We start from the raw sequence: 22,771 nt of genomic DNA on the forward strand, positions 1-22,771 counted from the left end.
ATCATGTGTATGCACATCAACTAAGAATCAGACTTTTTCGACTTGTTAGATTGCTCATCATGTTTGTTGTATTGCTCTTCTATTGCACTATATTAGATTATAGAAACAAGATCTATTTGGTAAGAACTTAAATAGAAAATGTGTGTTTGATTTATTTATTTATTTATATTTTTTTTTCATTCATTGGTAAAGATTTGTGTAACAGAGATACTCTTCAGAATCCTTTTTGAGTACTCTTTTATTTTATATTTAATAAATATTAAATGCTTTTTATTGCATTAAAACTTGTCCTTCAACATTGCAGGATTTCATAAAAGAAAGTGATAATTTAGTGTCTCTTCGTGATCAAATTCGTGAATGTGACAGAATCTTGTTACAGATGGAAACTCTCCTCGGTGGATTTCAAGTATGTTGTCCCTTACTTTGCTATAAGCAATTATTTACTTTCTTGCAGCTTCATCGAGACTGTTTTTCATTTATTTTATGCTTGATAAAATATATTTTGATGGATATACACAATTAATCACCCTCTAATAAAGCATATTGGCTGAAATTGTAGTTGCATATATCTTTATTATAACTCTGTCACTTTGCAATGATCATAATTTTTTTTAAAAAATTCTTGTATATGTTGACAAAATTATATACATTGTTTTTGCTCAGGGACAAGATTACATGCATTCTTTATTTTAGTAGCAGTTCCTGGTTATAAATCACTACCTCACATAAACACCTAGTTATACATGTTTGCCATTAGTTTATGATGGTAAAATTTCCCTTTGTCCCAATATTGGTTACTTTTTGCAAGTAGGCCATTTATAAGCTGAAAAAGATTGTAGGCATTAGCTTTATATCACTGCTGCTTTAAGGATGTCTTTACTAGCGCAGTCATTTTTTTTTCCCTCTCCTATACATCCATTTGTCAAAAATGATAGTGTTTTTAATTCAACTGTTATATGTAACTAAGGAGAATATGGATCCCAAACTTTAGATGCATTTAATGGTATAAAGGCTTTCTTTGTTTAACTTTCTTTTTACATTGAAAGACTTTTTGGAAGTTTTTCTGTCTGAACAATTTTCCTGGAAGTCGGCCATTTGAGTAATGATTAAGTGACACCTCTAAATTATTGTTTATAAACCTTTCCATTTTTCTTATGTTCTATACAATATATGATTGTTCTATGTTCTATAAACAGTTGGCAGAATCAAAATTGGCAAAGTTTGTTGAAGACATCATTGTCCCTCCAAGGATGGTTGGCATAGTCATTGACGGAGAGGTATTTCTAATTTTTGTAGAGCCTGCTTTTTTACTGTTACTGTCATAATTGCTATTATTACATGTTTGTCTTAGCTTTCAAACTTGCTCACGGATGGTCTTAGCTTACAAACTTGCTCATTGATGTCCTCATCCAAAAATTTGTTCTTGTTTAGCCGTTGTTTACATGTCCGTTACGTAAAAATGAGAAGAAGAGTTTCAGTGATTTACCCATCCAATGAAATTATCAGGACTTTGGTTATTCTTTAACGTTTGGGAATTGAATTATGAGAAAAGTATTGATGCATTAATCTGAGAGAGGTCTGTTTGTGCTTCATTCATTTTGATTTACAGTTGCTTTAATTAAAAAGGCTCCTTTTTGAATATTTTGCTACAAGCTTTATCCTTTTGCCTTGATACCTATGTAGCACGGGTGTGTTTCGGGACTCGGGTGCGGGTGCAAGACTCGGCAATTAAAAAATTATTAAAAATATTTTTATTTATATTTTCTATATATTTTTACTATTAAAATATTTTTAAAAAACACATTACTATGCTTTGATTCACAAAACAAAGAAAGATGAAGGCAAGAAACACATTACTATGCCTCTGAGGTGAAAATTTCGGATTTTCCGGCTAGATTCAAGGCCAATTTCAGCCGTTTTTGGCCTGTTTCGGCTGCCGGCCAATACGACCCAATATGGCCGATACGGCCCGATTCTGGCCGAATCAGCCTAGTTCGGCGCGAATCTAAAAGAAAAAAAAAAAAACTCAAACACGGCACCGACGCGCAGGCAACCGTGTCGGATGCCGTGTCGGGCCACGTCAGACTCGGGTGTGGCACCCTCCCAGCTGCGTCCGTGCTTTCTAGCTTGATACTAATCACATCAAGCCTTAGATGGCAAAATGGGATTTACATATACTCTTTTATGCTTGATTTATATCATTGTTATGTCCTTGTAAGACTTGCTAGATTAGTTTGAGGGAGAACTTAATGCGTGGGAAAATGTGTTTTACTTGAAATGATAAATTGTTGCTCATGTTCTCTCGCTTCTCCCTTATTGTATTAGTGATTCAATCATTGCATGATGGGTTACTTATCAAAAAAAAAAAAAATCATTGCGTGATGGGTTATTGTGGATTGATTGTAGAAAGATCTAGTCATCTGCTTCATTTACTGCCCATCTTTTTTTGATTTAAATTGTAACATCTTTTATAAATATGTATTCTGGTTAGAGTAGCACTTTCTACTTGTTTTATGCTTGTGTACATGATTTAGGCTCTTCTGATATTCACATTATAGGTTACAGTTGATTTGTTAATATGGGGGCCGTATCTATAACACAATTGAGTTACAACATACGTCCTTGAATGTGCATGGTGTACAGTCCATGTTGCTTCCTGGTTAACATAGTGATTTGGGAGATTTTTGTGTTCCATTTCTTTTATCGCTGTTAACATACTTGCAGTGGAATTTGTCCAGGTCAATGATGAATACATGAGAACTCTTGAGATTCTGAGTAAGAAGCTGAAGTTTGTAGAAGTGGATCCTATGGTCAAAGCTTCAAAAGCTCTGAAAGATGTTCAACCTGAGCTAGAAAAAGTTAGGCAGAAAGCAATTTCAAAGGTTATTGACTAGAATTACCTGATGCTTTGGTTGATGATGATTATTCAATTTCTTGTGTTAATGTATGTTTTAAACCTACCAAAATATTAATGTGCTACAATGTCATGCATATCATATACACTAATCTGCCCATGTACATATTTGCATTTGGATACAATATTGTTTGTATGGACTGTTTAACTATCAATTAGTAATAGCAGTCCTTACTCTTGCACAAGAAGAATCCCAAGCTTGTGACTTGATGAGTTAACACTCTTGTGACCATTTCAATGATGTATGTTAGAAAGGGCTACAATTTGACATTTGTAACTTGAATAGAGTTAGTTATTAGTACTTATGTTTGATACTTGAACATAATTTTGTTGACTGAATATTAGTTTTGGTCAACATTTTAATCTATATTTACTGATAATCAGATATTTTTAGTTTGCTTTTACAACTGAGGTTAGAGTTTTGAGGTAATTGCTAAGGCCAAAGATTTCCTCAAGGCCAAGGGTAGGGATAAAAGCTTTTTTTCAACAATTCTTTTCTTAATTAGCTTCAACAGAAGGTAGCCAATCCAAATTTCATTCATTCGATAAGGATTCAACATGTACATTGTATAGTATTGAGGCCAGAATGTCTTATTATTCAAAATTTGAACAGTGACCATTTTGTACTGAGAACTTTTTGGAATTACAGTGCAAGTCAATACATTTCAACTTAATATCACCTACGCCTTCTCCCCAACCTCTGTGGATTTAATTGAGTCAGAATCTCTTGAGGACAATAATGATATTCTATGTTTTGTCTCATAGTTTGGGCAGAAAATATGGTGAATATAAACTTCAAAAAATGTTTTGATATGGATAATTGGATATTGAATATTATCTATTGCTCATGTAATGATATCACACTTCTAAACTGTTTTACTGCTTTACCTGTTGATTAATGAGTACATGTAAGCCCTTTCTAAGTGTTTTTCTACTGCTGTACATGTTGATTAATTAGTACATATAAGCTCTTTCTAATTGTTTTTCTACTGCTTTACCTGTAGATTAATGAGTACAAATAGGCTCTTTCCAACCATATTATCTTTTTGCAGGTGTTTGACTTCATTGTTCAGAAGCTTTATGCATTGAGAAAACCCAAAACAAATATCCAGATCCTTCAACACAGTGTTCTTTTAAAGTACAATTGAGTAGAATCTAAATACAGTGCTTAATAGGTCTTATGGGACATTAGAATTTTATATAATTTTATCAGATTTACTTTCATCTTTCATCTTTTTTTTTTTTTTTTTTTGGTTCTTCCTCCCTGTGTTTCTATTGATATGGGTGATTTGTTAATTGATGTGAGTGCTGCTTGATTTTTCCTTTCTTTCTGAAGGAGATGGTGATGGGTTGGTTTGATCTTTCCATTGTCTGATTAGTATCTAACTTGTGAATTCGTCATAATCAAATGGTTATATTTTTTCTTTTTGTTTGACTTATGACTGGAACATCTTTTTATTACTCAGTTTCTTATTTTGTTTAATATTATACGAAGGTGCATCTTGTGATATATCCTTTTCCATTGATTGTTGTCAATTCAAAACAATACTCTCTCCATCCCATATTATTGGTCTTGTCTAGAAACTTCAACTTTTTAAAGGAATGTCATTTAATGCATTGTTTTTCAAATAAAAAGTGCACGTTTCCAACTACCCCCGTAATTTAAACTCTAGGGAAAGAGGGATATTGACTTTTTAAATAAAATAAGGTCAAGTGAGGAAAGTTATTGATAGTGTCCATAGATTTTTCAAAGATGATTATATTTTGGGACATCTCAAAATGGAATAAAGGACCAACAATATGGGATGGAGGGAGTATGAATTCTTCTCTCACACACATCTGTATAGTTTTCCCTTTTGAACCTTGTTTGTCTTTGGGGAAACAGCACAGTAGCCTGATTGTTTTTTACGAGTTGTTGATAGGAAAACTTCACTTGTATGTGACCCAATTTTATGTGTAAGTTTTCCCTTGATCATGAGTCGGAGGGCTGATCAAATGACATTATTATTGAGTCATTGTTGTCAAACTGTTCTGAAAAAGTTTTTGATGGTTATACAATCTTTTGTGAATCCCTAGCATTTATTCAAGTGTCTGTATATGATACTAGCTAAGACAGCAGCATCTATATTTGTAAAGTGAGCAACTGATCCAAGTAGGGCTGTGTTTTTGGTTTTACATGACTTGTTTTATATATTTTTATGTTGCCATCATGTGTAAACTCATTCCTTAATTCTTTGTCCATAAGAGTTTTTTTAATTTATAAAAAATGAGAAGTAGCAATATATCATATTAATAGTTCTGGTTCTTGTTTCCCTGTTCAAGTGTGGGCTCATTATAATATAGTATATGGTAACATGAGCATGTAGGTATGTTATTTCCTTCCTCAAAGAACTTGGCAATGAGGTATATATTGAGGTCCATGCAGTGTACATCACACAATGAACAAGGTAAATACTGACAAATCAATTATCTATTGCTGAACTTAGTTTTGGTAGCAGGACTGAAGTGTTCACCGCTATGTTTATATTTTTATGAGGACTTGGGAATGGTCACTTGATCTTTAAACTATTAGGATCAATTTCATTCCCTGCTTTTCTTTCTTTGTTTTGGTTCTTTAGATAATCTGTTGTTGTATTTTTTCGTTATATCTAATTATAGTTTGAAGGAATGCACTCTAGATAAATCGGGGAGCACCTGTTCAGAAGTAGAGGTTGTTTTGTAGAAGGGTAAAGATAAGAGAAGAAGAAGAAGCAGAGATGACCCAATATGTTTCCTCACTCTCTTGTTTCTTTTCTGATTTTTGTTTGAAATCTAACTTAAAGCTTGTTTCTTTTTCAGTTATTAACAAAAAAGGGTACAAGATGACTAATATGGGTAATATCACCTCCCTTTTTCCCTGTGTCTACTGGAAACCAATTTTATGCACTTGTTCAGATCATTTGAATCACACAAGCATGCATTTGCACTTGTTCAGAACATTTGATTCACACAAGCATGCATTTTTGAACATAAAAGCTCATACCTTTATGTTAGTTTTGCTCATACATGCTCATGCTTGAACACATTTTGTTTACACATGCTCATATTCACATTCATACATGAACACAGCTTACACAAATCCAACCTTTTGAACGCCCAAAACCCGAAACCAAAATCTTTGGACAAAGTTTAGCTATAAAATTAGTTGTAGCCTACAAACTTACTTAATAAAACAAATATTACTATATATTTTGAAAATTTAACCGTTGAATTGCATGTTTTTTACATTCTTAAATCTTAATACAAATGTCAAATTTTATATTAATCGGATATTATTTACTGTATGATTTATAAGATTATATTTTATGCATAATTTTAAACTACAAAAACTTGCAATTTAAATAATTTATTGATAACATAGCTATTGATTCTATAAATTTTGCAAGGATGGAGGATATATGAAGAAGATATAATCCATCGTTATCCATGTTTTGCATATTTACATTTTAATCCCCATTTTCCCAAAATCATGTTTTAATCCTAAAATGTCTCAAAAAATTGCATTTCAATCCCAAATCTTTTTCAAATTTGCATTTCAACCACATCCTTTTCCAAATTTGTATTTTGACCCCAAAACTTTTCCAAAATTGCATTTTGGCCCCTAGGGTCTCCAAATTCCCCTTTCTAAGTTCTTTGAATGAATGAAGTATTTTGTTGGTTAATAAATTCACATGTTGATAGGTCAAAATTGCATGATATTCTCTTTGAGATTCGCAAGTTTATCCATGGCCCAATCAAGCAAACATGCTCCCCCCTCCCCATTTAGCACTAATATTTTGGCTTGTTATGTTTGTGCATGAGAAATGAGAAAAATGGAGGATAACAACAAGGTACCATTTGTCTTACTCTTTTTTTTTTTTTTTTTACGTTGTAAATATATTCACATGCTAGTTATGTAGTAAATATCTTACTTACATGCTAATTAAGCGTATTTAAATTTAGCCTTCACATGCTATGTGTATATATTTATCATGCTTTGATTGAAAATATTCTTTGACTTAAATATTCACATGATATGTTATAAGTAAATAAATACTCACATGTATAAACTTGTATTGTTTGCAAAACTTTTTTTTTCAAAAAATCAAAATGCCATGTGTCTTATTTCTTCTCCAAAAGATAATGTTTGAATTAAATAAAAATGAGATACTATCCTTTGGATAGGCATTGTGGGGTGCCTAGCACCTTTCCCATTCGTAACCAAACTTCCTAGTCCAAGATCTTTGGTTCGAGATTTTTGGTTTACCTTAATTAACAAACACTTTAAAGTTCGTTTAGTTAATTAGGTAACTTAAAATAAATTAGACCCATAGGTGACTAGGAATGGCAACGGGTTGGGTTTGGGGTGGGTTTCTTTAAACCCGAACCCAACCTGCCCCCAAAACCCGAACTTGCCCCATTTACTAAACGTGTCTTTTTACCTCCAAACCAGCCCCATTGGGCCCTGCCTGCCATGCCCCTTTAGGGCCCAATTTGAAGTCCTTGAAGGGCCTAAATCGTGGCCTAACTAAAATATATATATATATATATATCAATTGCATTTGGTAGCAAAATCACACAAATCTACAATAATTTAATTGCAGATTTTTCATTTTCCCTTTCAAAATCACAAACCCAAATACAAAAATCCTATATACATAAAAATCCTTCCTTTTTCCTTTTACACCAACACAAAACAAGATCTGCCCTTTACAGCCTGAAAGATACCACTGTTTCAGCCCCTCTAAAACTCCAAAAACAAAACCACAACACTCCTGGAATACCCAACAAAAATCCCTCCTTTTTCCAATCAATGCGAGGTGAGGGTGGCAGGGAGGAGGGAGCAGCGTCTGTGGTGAGGTGGAGGAGTGAGCGACGCGGTGAGGGAGGCAGGGAGGATGGACTGGTGAGGTGGAGAGATGACCGGCAGCAACGAGGTGGAGGAGGGCTTAGGCAGCAAGTGAGAGTGAGAGTGAGGGAGAGGGAGGTGGCTGGACTTAAGATGAGTGAGACTGATGAGAATGAGGGCTTAGGATTAGGGTTAGAAATAGTTAGTATTTATAGTTAGGATTTTGTAATTTTTTTTAATATAACCTGAACTCGCTACAGGTTGGGTTTTTAAAACCCAAACTTGCCCCATTCACTTTGCGGGTCGGGTACCCATGGATCGGGCAATTTTTGCCATTCCTATAGGTGACCAATCACACCTAGTACAAAACCAATGGTTGATGGCGGCTCCTAAAATAAAAGTAAGAAAAAAGGACTCACAAACACACCTCACCCTGGAAACACATGCACACAAAGAGTCATGTCGCCAAGGACCCAATGTGCGATAAACCAAAAGAAATTGGGGAAATATTCTAAATCAGCTTTTTTCCCTTTTTTTGGGGCGTCCGCAGTGTCAAAAATAAAGGTTTATTTGAAAATCACTAAAAGTTCAAAACAAATGAAATCCTTTTGTTTTTAGTATATCACAATTCAAAAGTGACTGAAAGAAGGAAATGTAGTATGATTTGTGAAACTAAGAGAGAAGTGTAATTTTTGTTTCCCTTGATTTCTTCTTAATCCCCAAAGTTGGTTTGCAGCCAAAATGGTCTAAAAATTCAATTGTCCTTAATTCATAACATGAAGCTGTAAAGACTAAAGAGATGCCAAGTTGGCACTGTCTTCTCAATTTGGTGTCTTGGGCTTTGTTGGTGCAGAAAGTTGGGCACTTCTTAAAGTTTGTGGAAGTTTGATCTGCTCATGCTATCTAACTTCCCCCAAATTGTCTTGGGTTTTGCTGCTATGGAGGGGGACACTTCTAAAAGGCTGTGAAAGTTTGAATCTGCTCAGCCTATCTAACTTCTTCAAGGTGGTCAAGTTCTTTGAGGCATGGCTAGTGGAGATGTTAGCCAAAATCAACATCTTTGCATCCTCATCCAAGTATGACTGTTTACGCAACAACAAATAAAAACATAAACAATAATAATAATAATAGTAAAACTAATGCTTTAGATTTAAATGTTTTAAAAATAAAAAATGCACCTTCAGAAAAGTTGTAAGTTCCTCGGGCAATGACAAGTTAGAGACCTCAGTTTCTTTATCCACCTTAGTTTCTTTTTTCACACCTTCACTAGCCATATATATGAAGTTTAAAACTAGGGATGGCAATGGGCTGGGTTCGGGCCGGGTTTTTGCATACCCGGACCCGGCTCGATTAGTAATCGGGTTTTTTTTTTTTTTTTTTCTTCTTCGGGGCCCAGACCCACCCCACCGAGCCCCATTTAACCGCTTGGGCCCAAATCTGGCCCAACCAATTTTTTTATTTTTATTTTAAGCCCATTAAGAGTTTTTTGCCAGATTCAAGCCCATTCAAGGCATTATTGGGCAGCCAATTCAAGCCCATTAAGATTTTTGGCATATGCAGCCAAATCAATCCAAATTATAGGTTAATCATAAATCAATAAATCACCTGTTAATTATACATCTATAAATCAATAAATCATAACTAAAATCACCAACTAAACATAAAAATAAAATAAATCCAATAAGTCCAAGAAATTAAAAAATAAAAAGTTACAAAACAAATCCCACAAGTCTAAGAAATTAAAAAGGCTAAGAAATTACAAAATGTTTTATCCTCCACAAACCAATAAATTAAAAAGGCTAAGAAATTACAAAATGTCTTATCCTCCACAAACCAATAAATTAAAAAGGTTAAGAAATTACAAAAGGCTAAAAAGGCTTAGAATAATTACAAACCAACAAATTAATCCAACAAGTTTAAGAAATTAAAAAGTTAAAAAGGCTACTAAATTAATACAAAATGTCTAATCATCCACAATTGTGACACAACTCCCATCCTCTTCATTAGGCTCCCCATTATCAAGAATTGATTGAAGTGTACAATCTCCAGACATAGTTGAAGAACCTACAACAACAATGAATTAAAGAATGGAATAAACTTCATCAAATTGTAACTAGCAAATATAAAAATACAATTTTGATTTTATAAATAGAAATTAGACAATTGCTAACCCATGATTTCACTCCATAACCAATTCTGAGCACACGTCATTGCCACTATAGTCTTGGGATGTAGCCTACTACAGTGTGGACTTAAAAGTCTCCCACTAGTGCTAAAGGCCGATTTTGAAGCAACAATTGTGACAGGAATGGCTAAAATATCTCTTGCAATCCTTTGTAAAGTAGGATACTTGAGACCATTACTTTTCCACCATCCCAAAATATCAAAATCTTCACTCCTCTTCAACACTCCCTCATCAATGAAATGATAAAATTCTATTCTAGTACTCCCATGTTTCTTTGAACTATTTGAACTATTGTTCACAAACAAATCAAAAGATGACATTGCCCCACTCAATCTAAATTTCATTTGTGCCACAGGGCTTGAAGTACTTGCAGGAATATGAGAACTTCCTTCATTATCTACAGAGGACTCATTTATATCTACATACTCATCAAGCAAATCATAACAAAGATTCTTAATTTTTTCAATCTCCAAATCAGAATTATCACCATAAATGTTAGGATAATAAAATTCTAATAACTTCATCTTATATCTTGGATCTAAGATAGCAGCAATAGCCATAATAACACTAACATTAGCCCAATAAGAATTAAATTTAGCAAGCATGCTTTCTGCCATCGTACTTATCATCTCATTTGAAGACAAACTCTATTCATTCAATGCAATTTTCAACTTACACACCAAATTAAAATACATATTAGTTGTGGGGTACTTACGACCAGAGAAAAACTCAATCGCACTATGAAACAACTCCAACCTCCCACAAATATCTTTAGCTAACTCCCAATCATAATCATATGGTAAACAAGTATAAGATATTTCACGTTTAGCCAAACGTGAGAAAACATCTTTATAAATCAATGCAGTAGAAAGCATTAAGTAAGTTGAATTCCAACGAGTTTAACAATCTAAGACTAACTCTTTGGTGCATTGAACACGCAATTGACGTGCATTTTTTTCAAATTTCTGCCTCCTTTTTGGTGATCCAGTCCAATAAATTACACTATTACGAATCTTTTCAATATCATCACCAATAAGAGACAACCCATCTTGAATAATCAAATTCAAAATATTTGCAACACATCTTATATGCAACATAGACCCACCCAACATAAGAAAACTAGTATCAAGCTTATTAAAAAGAAGTCTTATCATGGCATTATTAGTACTACAATTATCAGCAGTTATTGTGGACAACTTCCTATCAATGTTCCACTCTAAAAAACAATCAACAAGAACTTCAGTAAGGACATCTTTTGTGTGTGAAGAAGGAACATAAACAAACCTAGAAAAATAATATGAATAATTATAACATAACTCAATAAACATTCTAAATGTAAAGTCTTTAACATTCAATTTATAGATAAAAAAAATGACCTTAAAACCCGGCTTTGCAACGTCCAAGTATGATCAATAAAAGGAGCGGTAATGACCATAAACCCTCTCTTTTTGTTACTTAAAGTCCACATATCAGTTGTAATTGCCATCCTACTTCCATTCTTGTCCGTCATCTTCAAAGTTTTCTCCCTCTCATTATCATAGATTTTAAGAATGTCACTCTTCAAAGTATTCTTGTGACAAGTTTAAACATAGGTTGAAGATCAGCCACAAATTCCTTAAACCCAATATGGTCAACCATTGAAAGAGGATATTCATGTAAGATGACCATACGAGCAAGCTTATTCCTCACTCTAACTTGATCAAATTGGTAAGCATTCAAACTCATGGTTCCATCTACCTTATTTTGTTGTTTAATTAAGACTTGTTGTTGCATATTTCTTATATCTTTAAATTTCATCCATGGACATCTTGCTAAATGATTATGCAAATGAGTTGTACCTTGGCTAGACTCACCCAAGTAAAGTTTGTTATAATGATGGCATTGGACTTTAACTTTTCCATCAACTTTCTTCCTTGTAAAATGAGACCAAACATCTGAGGTAGTCTTTCTTTTTCTACTTGTGTCCAAGTCCTCATTTGTAGGCTCTTGCTCTCCCTCTGTCCCTTCTTGTTCCTCTACTTCTAAGTTTTCTCCCACTAAGTCCACCGTTGGGGATTTCTGATTCCTAATTGGTTTAGAAGTTTGGAAGTTAGTTACAAAACAAATTATCACAAATTTATTATTACACATCCTCATTGATTAATAGGCACAAATTCATAATTACACAGATTCACAAATTCTATTAACGCAATCATAATTAAACATGATTAACTACAAATTCAAACACTTACTCGTTGTTTAATGGTGATCCTAAGGGTGAGCTGCCAGGCGACAATGGCGAGGGTGATCGTGAAAATGGCGAAGGAGACCGCATAGTCGGCAAGGGACAACGTCCGGTTCTTCAGGGAGAGTCACTTGGCGAGGAAGAACCAGATTTGTTTGTGTCTTCCATCTCCGTTTTAGGATCTGCATTCTCAACAAACACAAAAAACAAACAATTTCTTCCATTAAACAAACTATGCAGAATTGAAGAAGATACCAAAGTTATCACATGAAACAAGCGTAATGATCAAAGATAATTTAAGGTTGTAGGTTGTTTTCTTGAAGATTATATGCATTAAGAAATAGGTATTATATACTCTGTTTCATGTTTATTAGTTCCATGTTAACAAAATCATTTCTTAAGAAAAGAAATCAATCTATCTATAGGAGTTTAAGATGCATTTACCAACTGTCCCAGTTACTTTTTTTTTTTTTTTTATACATGTTATACTAGAAAACAATAATTGAAAAAGAAAACAATCAATAAATGAGAAACTAATAAATCTATAATAAGGATTTACTTTTCATCAAAGGAGTATGATAGACATTAAAGTGTCATATAAGCTTTTTCTCAACAACAAAAAAAAAAAAAAAGTATTATATAAGCTAAAAATTTCCTCGTTATGGAAAAATGTTGTGTGCGCAACAACAATTGTTACTTTTATTTGGGGATACCTTTTACTTGAGAGAAAAATAAGACGTCAGAGTTTTATCACCTATCAGATATAAAGAAAAAGATTTTTATTCCTTGGAAAAAGGTATCCTGTTCACATAACTCTCTTGTCAAAGGAAACCCCAATGCAATAATTAAATAACAGGATAACCAAACAATACTCATTGTTCGTGGATCTTGCAATGAAAGCAAATGACTTTGTAATGATCATTTATATTGGTTAAAGCTAATATAAAATTTCTATAGGTAAGGAGCTCTTCTTGTGTCTTCTGAAAGGAAAAGCATGAAACTTTCTTCTTAGGGAACCACAAAACCCCAAGTAAAATGACGCACAGAGTTCAAATACATTGTTAAATGATGAACAAGGTTATATAAGGACTACAATACAAAAAATTCATCCAAAATAAAAGTTTTAATCAGAACCCATATCCACAATCCATTAAAGCTGCCACCAAGCACACCCCACATCACCACTTCAACTTTCCAACCATAACCACCAGATAAACTCAAAATCAAAAAGATTAAAAATTGAAATAAAAAGCAAAACACACACACACACACACAAAAACAAACTTGACCAAGTTCATCAAAATCCTTGTGTCTAAGAAAGAACCCAATTCCTGTAACAAATATTACTGCTACCTACAAACAATCAAACAGTGAAGTGAAAAATAACACAAGAAAAAAAAACCTGATTAAATAAAATTAAACAACCCCATAAAAGGTAAACAAAACATGTATAAAATAAACAAACATGTAAAAAAGAAGAGAAAAACACAGTGGAGAGAGAGAGAGAGAGAGAGAGAGAGAGAACAAACCAAGTGAAGAGAGCACAAACCAGATAGGTCTTCCAAGGAGATCAGAACAGAGCAAAATGAGCTGAGGGAGAGGGAGTAAGGGAGTGTTGGTCAACAACAACAACAACCAAAAAAAAAAGAAAAAAAAAAAAGGAAAACGAAAGAAGAAGATGGTGAGAGCACAAACCTGATGGAGATCAGAACAGAGTAAAAATGAGTTGAGGGAGAGGGAGTGTCGGTCAACAACAACATTACAACCAAAAAAAAAAAAAAAAAAGGAAAATGAAAGAAGAAGACGGTGAGAGCACAAACCTGATGGAGATCAGAACAGAGCAAAATGAGCTGAGGGAGAGGGAGTGTCAAACCTGTCGGTCAACAACAATAACAACATTACAACAACAACAAAAAAAAAGAAAAAAGAAAAAGAAAAAAGGAAAATGAAAGAAGAAGACAGTGAGAGCACAAACCTGATGGAGATGAGTTGAGGGAGAGGGAGTGAGGGAGGCTAAAGAAAATTGAATTAAGGGATTACCGGATTAGGGATTTAGGGTTAGATTATAGGTTTATATATATAGAGAGGGTATTTTTGTAATTTAGGGTACCGGGTTTTTAAACGGGTCGGGTTTTTTATAAAACCTGGACTCGCTCCGGGTTTTTTTTAGACCCATACCCGACCTTATTCCTAATTGGACCGGGTAAAACCCGGCCCATTAGGGTCGGGTACTCGTGGGTCGGGCAAAAATTGCCATCCCTATTTAAAACTCTGTTTCTTAGTAGCTTAAAACCCTAGCAAGGCAAGAAAAAATTATGTTAGCAGATCAAAACCTACAAGAAAGACTACTTGGAGTACAAACACGAATAGAACCATACAAGAGAACATACCTCAATAAAAGATATGTGCAATGTAAGAACAAAATGACTTCCATAAGACTGCCCATTTATTTCCGTCCTAACATAGAATTAATCCAATAGTTAGCCTTTTTGCATTGAAACTATACAACTAAGTAAAATGAGCATTAAGAACAAGGGAGTGAGACTTAAAGAAAACCATACATTGAATAAAGTATGTGCTATCTTAACTAAAAATATGACACAATTGTTATGCACAATACAACAAAGTAATTAATTTTTATTAATAAGTATAACAAGATCAAATTGATGTGAATCAAGTAAATTTTAAAATGCATTTATTTTTTTTCATCAAACTTTTGAAAAGTAGAAGAAAACTCTTCAAAATTGGACATGTTATGAGCCTAAACATTTTCTTCCGTGTCAAGCAATAAATTGTTGATACTATCTTTGGATATTGCACCCATAAATGCTTGCACATATTTATGACATTCGTAGGAGTTTTATTAGAAAAGATTAAGTAGATTAAAACAAGTATTAGTTTACCTGCACATATTTATGACATTTTTAAGAGTTTTATTAGAAAAGATTACGTAGATTAAAAGAAACATTAGTTTATCTCTATTGTGAGTTTCTTGCCAAGGTCCTGAAGAAGCTGTCTTCTTTGACATAAATGCTCTAAAAAGGGATTAAATAGTCCATCTTGATTAGCGTCAAACCTCCTGTGATCAAAGCTAATTATACAAACCTGCAAAAACATCACAACAACATTGGATTAGTGCAAACTAATTATAAAAGCAAAGTAAAATTTTGCAATAGATGATATGCAACCAAGTGATGTAACTTAGTTGAGTCACTTGGTTGGCACATCACCTATCGCAAAATTTTGTTTTGCCTTTTATAATGAGCTTGCATTAATCCAATGCTGTTGTGATGTTTTTGGAAAGTTTGTATAATTATATTTGGCCACAGGAGCTTTTGACATTAATCAAGATGAACTATTTAATCACTTTTTAGAGCATTTATGTAGAATATAGCATTTTCCGAAACTTGGTAGGTACTCACGATGCAGGTCAACTAATATTTGTTATACTCTACTTAATCTTTTCTAATAAAACTCTTATGAGTGTCATAAATATGTGCAAGTAAACTAAAGTTTGTTTTAAACTACCTAATTTTTTCTAATAAAACTCTTAAGAACGTCATAAATATGTGCATGTATACATGTGTGCGATATCCAAATATACTGTCCATAATTTATTGTCGGACGTGGAAGAAAATGTTGAGCTCATGATGTGTCCAATTTTGAAGAGTTTTCTTCTGCTTTTCAAAAGTTTGTTGAAAGAAGGTGAATGTATTTTGAAGCTTACTTTGTTCACATCAATTTGATCTTGTTAAACTTATCAATAAAAATTAATTAATTTATTGTATTGTGCATAACAATTGTGTCATATTTTTAGTTAAGATAAACACATACTTCATTCAATGTATGATTTTCTTTAAGTCCCTCCTCCCTTGCCCTATGCTCATTTTACTTAGCTGAATAGTTTTAATGCAAAAATGCCAATTATTGGGTTAATTCTATGTGTAGAACGGAAATGAGTGAGCAGTCTTAAGGAGGTCATTTTGTTCTTATATTTCACATATATTGTGTTGAGGTATGGTTCCTTGTATGGTTCTATTCGTGTTTTTACTCAAAATAATTTTTCTTGTATGTTTTAATTTGCTAACATAATTCTTTCTTGCTTTGTTAGGGTTTTAAGCAACCAAGAAATAGGGTTTTAAACTTCATCTATATAACTAGTGAAGGTGTGAAAAAGGAAATTGAGGTCTCTAACTTGTCACTGTGCGTGGAGCTTACAAGTTTTCTAGAAGATGTAGTTTTTCTTTTTAAAATATTTAAACTTAAAGCATTAGTTTTTCTATTATTATTATTATTGATGTTTTTATTTGTTGCGTAAACAACCATACTTGGATGAGGATGCAAAGATGTTGATTTTGGCTAGCTACTTCCCTAGCCATGCCTCAAAAAACTTGACCACCTTGAAGAAGTTAGTTAGATAGGATGAGCAGATTCAAACTCTCAGTCTTTTAAAAGTGTCCCCCACCTTCTATAATAGCAAAGCCAAAATTTGGGGGAAGTACATAGCATGAGCAGTCCCAAAATTTTTGCACCAACAAAGCCCAAGACACCAAATTTGGGGCAACACACATTACAATTTTCCACCCCAATTTTCACAATGAATACAGAAAAGGTCCAAGACCCCAACTTTTTTTTGATAGGTAATAAGAATATTATTAAAACAAACTAAAAAACAATTGAAAGCAATACAAGGTGTTCATGATGGTGAACACGAGGAAAAGCAACAAACAAAGGAACAGCAGCAAAGAACAAGAAAAAACTTAAAGAGCAATACTAAGAGAAGGAATAAACTCTAAGATAGTGGAGCATTCCGAGAAGCCCCAACACCTAGACCAATCAAATAAAGTCTTCTGGCAAAGAGCTTGTAATTGAACCAAGGATTTCTCGGTATCCTCAAAAGAGCACCGATTTCTTTCCGTCCAAACAATCCACATCAAACAGCCAGGAACCATATTCCATATGTCTGAATTAAATTTTCCCAGCCAAAAACTCCAACAATATACCAAGCTTTCCACAGAGCCTGGCATGACCCATTGTGTCCCAAAGATCTAAAGCATATAAACCCATAGAGAGTGAGCTACCGGACAATGGAGGAGAAGATGATCCACAGTTTCCTCATTTCGATGGCACATACAACACCTATTCACCAAAATGCACCCCCTAAGCATAAGATCGTCCAATGTAAGGATCTGCCCATGAACCGCTGTCCATACAAAAAATGCCACCCTCCTAGGGATCTTAGCTTTCCAAACCCCCTTCCACGGAAAATTGGAAGCAACTACACCACTAGTGATATTATAATAGGACCGGGACCTGCCATTCCCTTTGAGACACCAATGAGAAGTGTCATGCCAAAAAAGGATATGAGAGCCATCCCCCACCACTAAGGTCATGTGTTTGGAGAAACTCTCCTAACCATCATGAATACCACGCCATGGACCACATCCGTGGGCCCTTCTGCATATTTTAGTATTCCACCCCCTTGACCCTCACCATATTTAGATGCAATAACCCTCCTCCAAAGATGAGTGCCTTCTCGCCCAAACCTCCTTAACCGTTTCCCTAACAAGGCTTTATAAAATGCACTATCTTCTTGATCCCCAAACCACCCAAAACTATCGGTAAACATACCTTCTCCCAAGCCTCCAATGGATATTTGAAACATTCCTCTAAAGATCCCCACAAAAACTTCCTCTAAATACGCTCCAATCTATCAGCCACAGCTATAGGAATGACAAATAAAGATAGATAGTACGTAGGAAGGCTAAAAAGAGTACTCTTTACCAGGGTAAGTCTACCCCCCTTAGATAAATAAAGACGCTTCCAACCTGAGAGTTTCTTCTCCATCCTCTCCAAAATAGGATTCCACATAGATGTTGTTTTGTAAGGGGTGCCCAACGACATACCCAAGTATTTCAAAGGCAGACTGCCCACCCTACAACGAAGGATGGTAGCCAACGCATCTATATTTCCAACCTCCCCAATCGGAACAATCTCACTCTTCCCCGCATTAACTTTCAGACCAGTAAATGCTTGGAAGCAAGTCAAAGCCAGCCTAATGGACAACAATTGATCTCTAGACGCATCACAAAACAAAATGGTATCATCTGCAAACAACAAGTGTGAAATGCGTACTCCTATAGAGTTAGTAGGCCCCACAAGAGAGCCATGAAGCAGTTCACAATCCTCAGTTTTCTCCAGTATCCTACTTAGAACTTCCATAATAAGAAGGAAAAGAAGAGGGGACAGCAGATCACCTTGTCTCAACCTACGAGAGCTTCCAAAAAAGCCAATCGGTGATCCATTCACAATAATGGAGAAGCGAACAGTAGTTATACAAGTCTTAATCCACCCCCTCCATCTCCCCAAAACCCATCCTATCCAACAGATAAAACAATGCATCCTAATTCACATGGTCATAGGCTTTCTCAATGTCCAATTTGCAAACCACCCCGGGAATGAGGCTCTTCAATCTGCTATTTAGGCACTCATTAGCAATAAGCACTGAATCCAAAATTTGTCTCCCACCAACAAAAGCATTTTGAGACTCAGAGATGAGATTATCTAGGCCGAGTGTTTGCCCGCTTCAGAGACACAACCCTTAATCTATTTGCCAACACCTTAGATAGCAGTTTGTACACACTTCCTACCAAACTAATAGGCCGAAAATCCTTAACATCAATAGCATTATTTTTCTTGGGAATTAGAGTGAGAAACGAGGCATTTAAAAACCTTTCAAACACTGAATACCTATGAAAGTGCACAAAAACAGCCATAACATCCTCTCCAACTTTGCAACACACATTACAATTTCCACAATACCACAATCAATGTAGCATATAAACAAACACCACCATCTTGTAGTTTGCCACCACCATCGGTGAAGAAATAGATCTATCTCGAAAAGGTTCTCTCTCCTTAAGATACTAGAAAATAATGGTATGAAATACACTACCATGGCACAAATAATTGATGTTTCTTTTAAACAAACATCAATTATTTGATGAAGTGACATTTAAATGGAATGCTAATGTTGGTCTTGTTTTATGGGAATTAGGAATTCAAGACCATTGTAGATATTGTATTTTGTCCACCCTCGATTCGTGTGCCAGTCCTTTAAAAATCCAAAAATATTGACTTTTCACTATGGGACTACGGAAACATCTAGATTGACGTGGCACAACCTGTTCGGGCATTAGAGCACTCAAAGTGCCTTTTCAAGTCAAAATGACCAAAATGCCCATGGTCAACCCTAGGTCCCAAAACTTCATTTTTCATGTTTATATATCAAACCCGAGCTATTTGGAAATTTTTTTTGTCTAATTTTGACCAAATTTGACCCAGAGTTGACTCTTGGGACACTATAAACCCTAATTTTGATTTGACTATCAAAATGGGTTGAAACCAACACCATTCCAAAGATTATTGAATTTCCTTTCCAACAACTATTCTTTTGTTGAAATTAGAGTTAAAACGATTGATCTCATCGTTGGAATTTCCATTTCTTTAGTGTTCTGGAAACTAGACATCCATATCTTTGCAGGGACACCAAGATCAATTCAATCGCAGGCTGGGAAGGCCTTCAAATACGCCTTTGAAGTCAAGCGGGAATAGGATAGAATTGTTGATGTTAGCATACTAGCCCTGGCGCACCCTAAAGGGCCGTTGGAGCTAGCTGGTGGCCCCTAAGGGTGTGCCGGAAGCTGAACAATCACAAAAAAGTTATAAATACCCCCGGACCCCCAGGGAAAAAAAAAAAAAAAAAAAAAAGAGAGAAGATTTTAAGGCAATTTGGAGCATTTTCTGGACAGATTTTCTCTCTCTCTCTCTCTCTCTCTCTCTCTCTCTCTCTCTCTAAAAAAACACACACAAAAACCTTTGATTTCTCACCTTTTCCCAACAATCAAGAGATAGTGTTCTTGCTCTCATCTTCCTCTCCTCGGTCTTGGTACCTTGGATATGAGGTTTCAGAGGTGTAGATGTAGCTTTTTAGCTACTATCTACACGCATTTAATTTTATAGCTTTTTATTGCTTTCTTTTGCTTTATAACATGTTTTATAGATTTTCCTAATATATCTCTTGTTTTATCTTACTTTCTAGCATGTTTTATAGCTTTCTTAGCATGTTTACTTGTTTTATAACATGTTTTATTGCTTTGATGTTGTTGGCCTAGGCTTCTTGGGCTAGGATGTCTAAATTTCATTTTTGTGCTTAAATATATATATATATATATATATATATATATATATGTTTAGGTGCTTTTTGCCATGCTTGTGCTTAGATCTACTTGTTTATGTGCTTTTTACCATGTTTTTGTGTTTGGATCTACATGTTCATGTGCTTGAAGCTTTGTTTGGATGCTATGCCTAGATCTAGTGGTCTTGGCCTACATTTGTACAATCATGTTTCAATAAAGGGTTTGAATTATTTTCCTTTATGCATGTGTTTGCTCTTCCAGGTTTTTATGCTTTAGATCCATGCTTGTTTGCTTAGATCTAGGCCATTGCCATGTTCTTTCTTGTTTTCCCTTTATGGATTTGTTGCTTGTTGGTCTTTGGGGCGACTTGCTTGTTTGGTTGCATCCGCCCTTTTGGTGACTTGTTTGGATGCAACCGTGTTGGGAGTACATCCTAGTGATTTTTGGCATGTTTGCCACATGCCTTTCTTTCTTTTGCTTAGCTTGCATGTTAGGGTTTCTTGTGTTAGCCTCTTTATGTGCCTTATAACATGTTTACCCTTCCTCTTTGTGTGATAACGTGTTTGCTATGCTTGCTTTGTGCCATCTTTGGCTTTCTTCACTTTGTTTGCATCTTTGCTTATATGTTCATGCATGTGTCTTTGTGTGCTTGTTTGTGTCATCAAGCCTAGTTCCCATTCATAATCTTGTGCGGGTTCATACCCATCTTTTGTACACGAGATCTCGAGTCTCTCATTGGAACTTTGTGTGATGGCACACGTGTGTTGTCCGTACTTCAATATAATGGAACTACGCACACCAATCCAAACCTACATTTGTCCCTCCAAGACACCCACTTTTGCTTGATAACATGTTTGTTTGATAACATGCTTGTTTGCCCCTTTGTGCGCTTTCTTTGTTTCTTTGCTTTCTCTTTTCCTTGTCTGCTGGCCTTTTGTTTCTTTTGTTGCATGTACACGCTTGGAGCGAGGGCACAACTTCTGAAGTGCAAGCTAAGAGGACAAGAATGCAAGCAAGAAGACCCAACTTTTCCATTCATTTTTAGCTGTCTGGGTTTCTCTGACAAGATGGTTGTCATGCATTAAGTTTCAATTTGCGAAGGAGTCAAATTAAATTTCAAATGGAATGGAATCCCCTTCTGTTAACTTTGGAACCAGCTCCAGTCTGATTTGTATGTTTTTCCTCCATTGTGTGGGGCCACTTGTCCTTTCAAGTAGAGGGAGAAACTGTTGAAATTACCCAACAGAAATAGGTGCCAACTTGGCAAAATGGGGAGCTTTCACATTTGAAGTATTTGACTTAATTCTAAATTCTAATACTGCACCATTTTGCCTGCCTTGTTAAGTTGCTGAGACACCTTTTGCCATTTGTGTCGTGATATTACTGCGATCTAAAATCCTGTGGTCAATCATGCGATCTAGATTTATAAGTTGTAGTTTTATCTTGTATAAATTGGATATCGTTTTGCATGTATGAATTTGGATGGAGTTATTTTTCCAATCCATTCCAAAAGAAAAGTGCTTGCTCTATCTTGATAATTAGACCTCTTCTAGAAATTGGAGCAATTGTCTCCAGGTCAATACAAATTTCAGCAGATCTTGTATCTATTCCATTAATTCAATACAATCAGATATTTTCAAGTGTAAATCTTGATACACTGCTAGCACACCTCGTTGGTTGGATGAATTTGAAAAAAAAAAAAAAAAAAAAAAAAAAAATCAAATTCAAAGAAAAGTTAAAGAAGAGAAGACAGTGCCAACTTGGCACCTCTTTAGTCCTTACAGCTTCATGTTATGAATTAAGGACAATTGGATTTTGAGACCATTTTGGCTGCAAACCAACTTTGGCGATTAAGAAGAAATCAAGGGAAACAAAACTGACTCTTCTCTTTCGGTTTCACAAAAAAAGAAAAAAAGATTGATTGATATTATAGATGGGCTGTTCAATTCCTTTCTAAATTCTGTTTCCACAACAAACGTTGGCATCACTGTTATGGTATTTATTTAAATTATTGATGTGGCAAAATTCGAATCTTAGTTAAAATTGTAGAAATTGTATGGTGGAGTTACCTAAGAAGGGTGTTCAACTACATGAGCCAATTTGAACACAATCTATTTATTGAGTTAATACGACATAACCTACATAACGCCTTTAATAAGCATATTGAGTTGGGTTAGGCCTAAGGTTGCTTTTTTGGTGATTCACTTTCATACACAGTGCTGACACGGGTTCTCTTTTTTTTTTTTTTTTTTTTAAAAAAAAAATTCTATTTGTTTAATTCATAAGCAAATGTTTCATGGAAAGACATTGCAGTACACACAAAAAACGCTCGAAAAGTAGTGTTTATTGCATATAATGTGGGCAAATACACACTATCCAAAAC

At 34.7% G+C, this 22,771-nt stretch overlaps 2 protein-coding genes across 2 annotated transcripts in view; both read left to right on the forward strand.

The window, feature by feature from the left end:
• The window catches only part of LOC115960747 (kinesin-like protein KIN-14C), a 108,118-nt gene that overhangs the window by 35,164 nt on the left and 50,183 nt on the right, over positions 1 to 22,771 (forward strand). The window lies entirely within an intron of this gene.
• On the forward strand, positions 15 to 4,168 carry LOC115960750 (vacuolar protein sorting-associated protein 52 A-like). Its single transcript, XM_031079738.1, has 5 exons — positions 15 to 119; positions 305 to 406; positions 1,197 to 1,277; positions 2,739 to 2,882; positions 3,967 to 4,168. The coding sequence occupies exons 1-5, from the start codon at positions 60 to 62 to the stop codon at positions 4,060 to 4,062; spliced, it is 483 nt and encodes a 160-aa protein (XP_030935598.1). The 5' UTR covers positions 15 to 59; the 3' UTR covers positions 4,063 to 4,168.

The sequence above is a fragment of the Quercus lobata genome, chromosome 9 (assembly GCF_001633185.2).
Source record: "Quercus lobata isolate SW786 chromosome 9, ValleyOak3.0 Primary Assembly, whole genome shotgun sequence".
Lineage (NCBI taxonomy): Eukaryota > Viridiplantae > Streptophyta > Magnoliopsida > Fagales > Fagaceae > Quercus > Quercus lobata.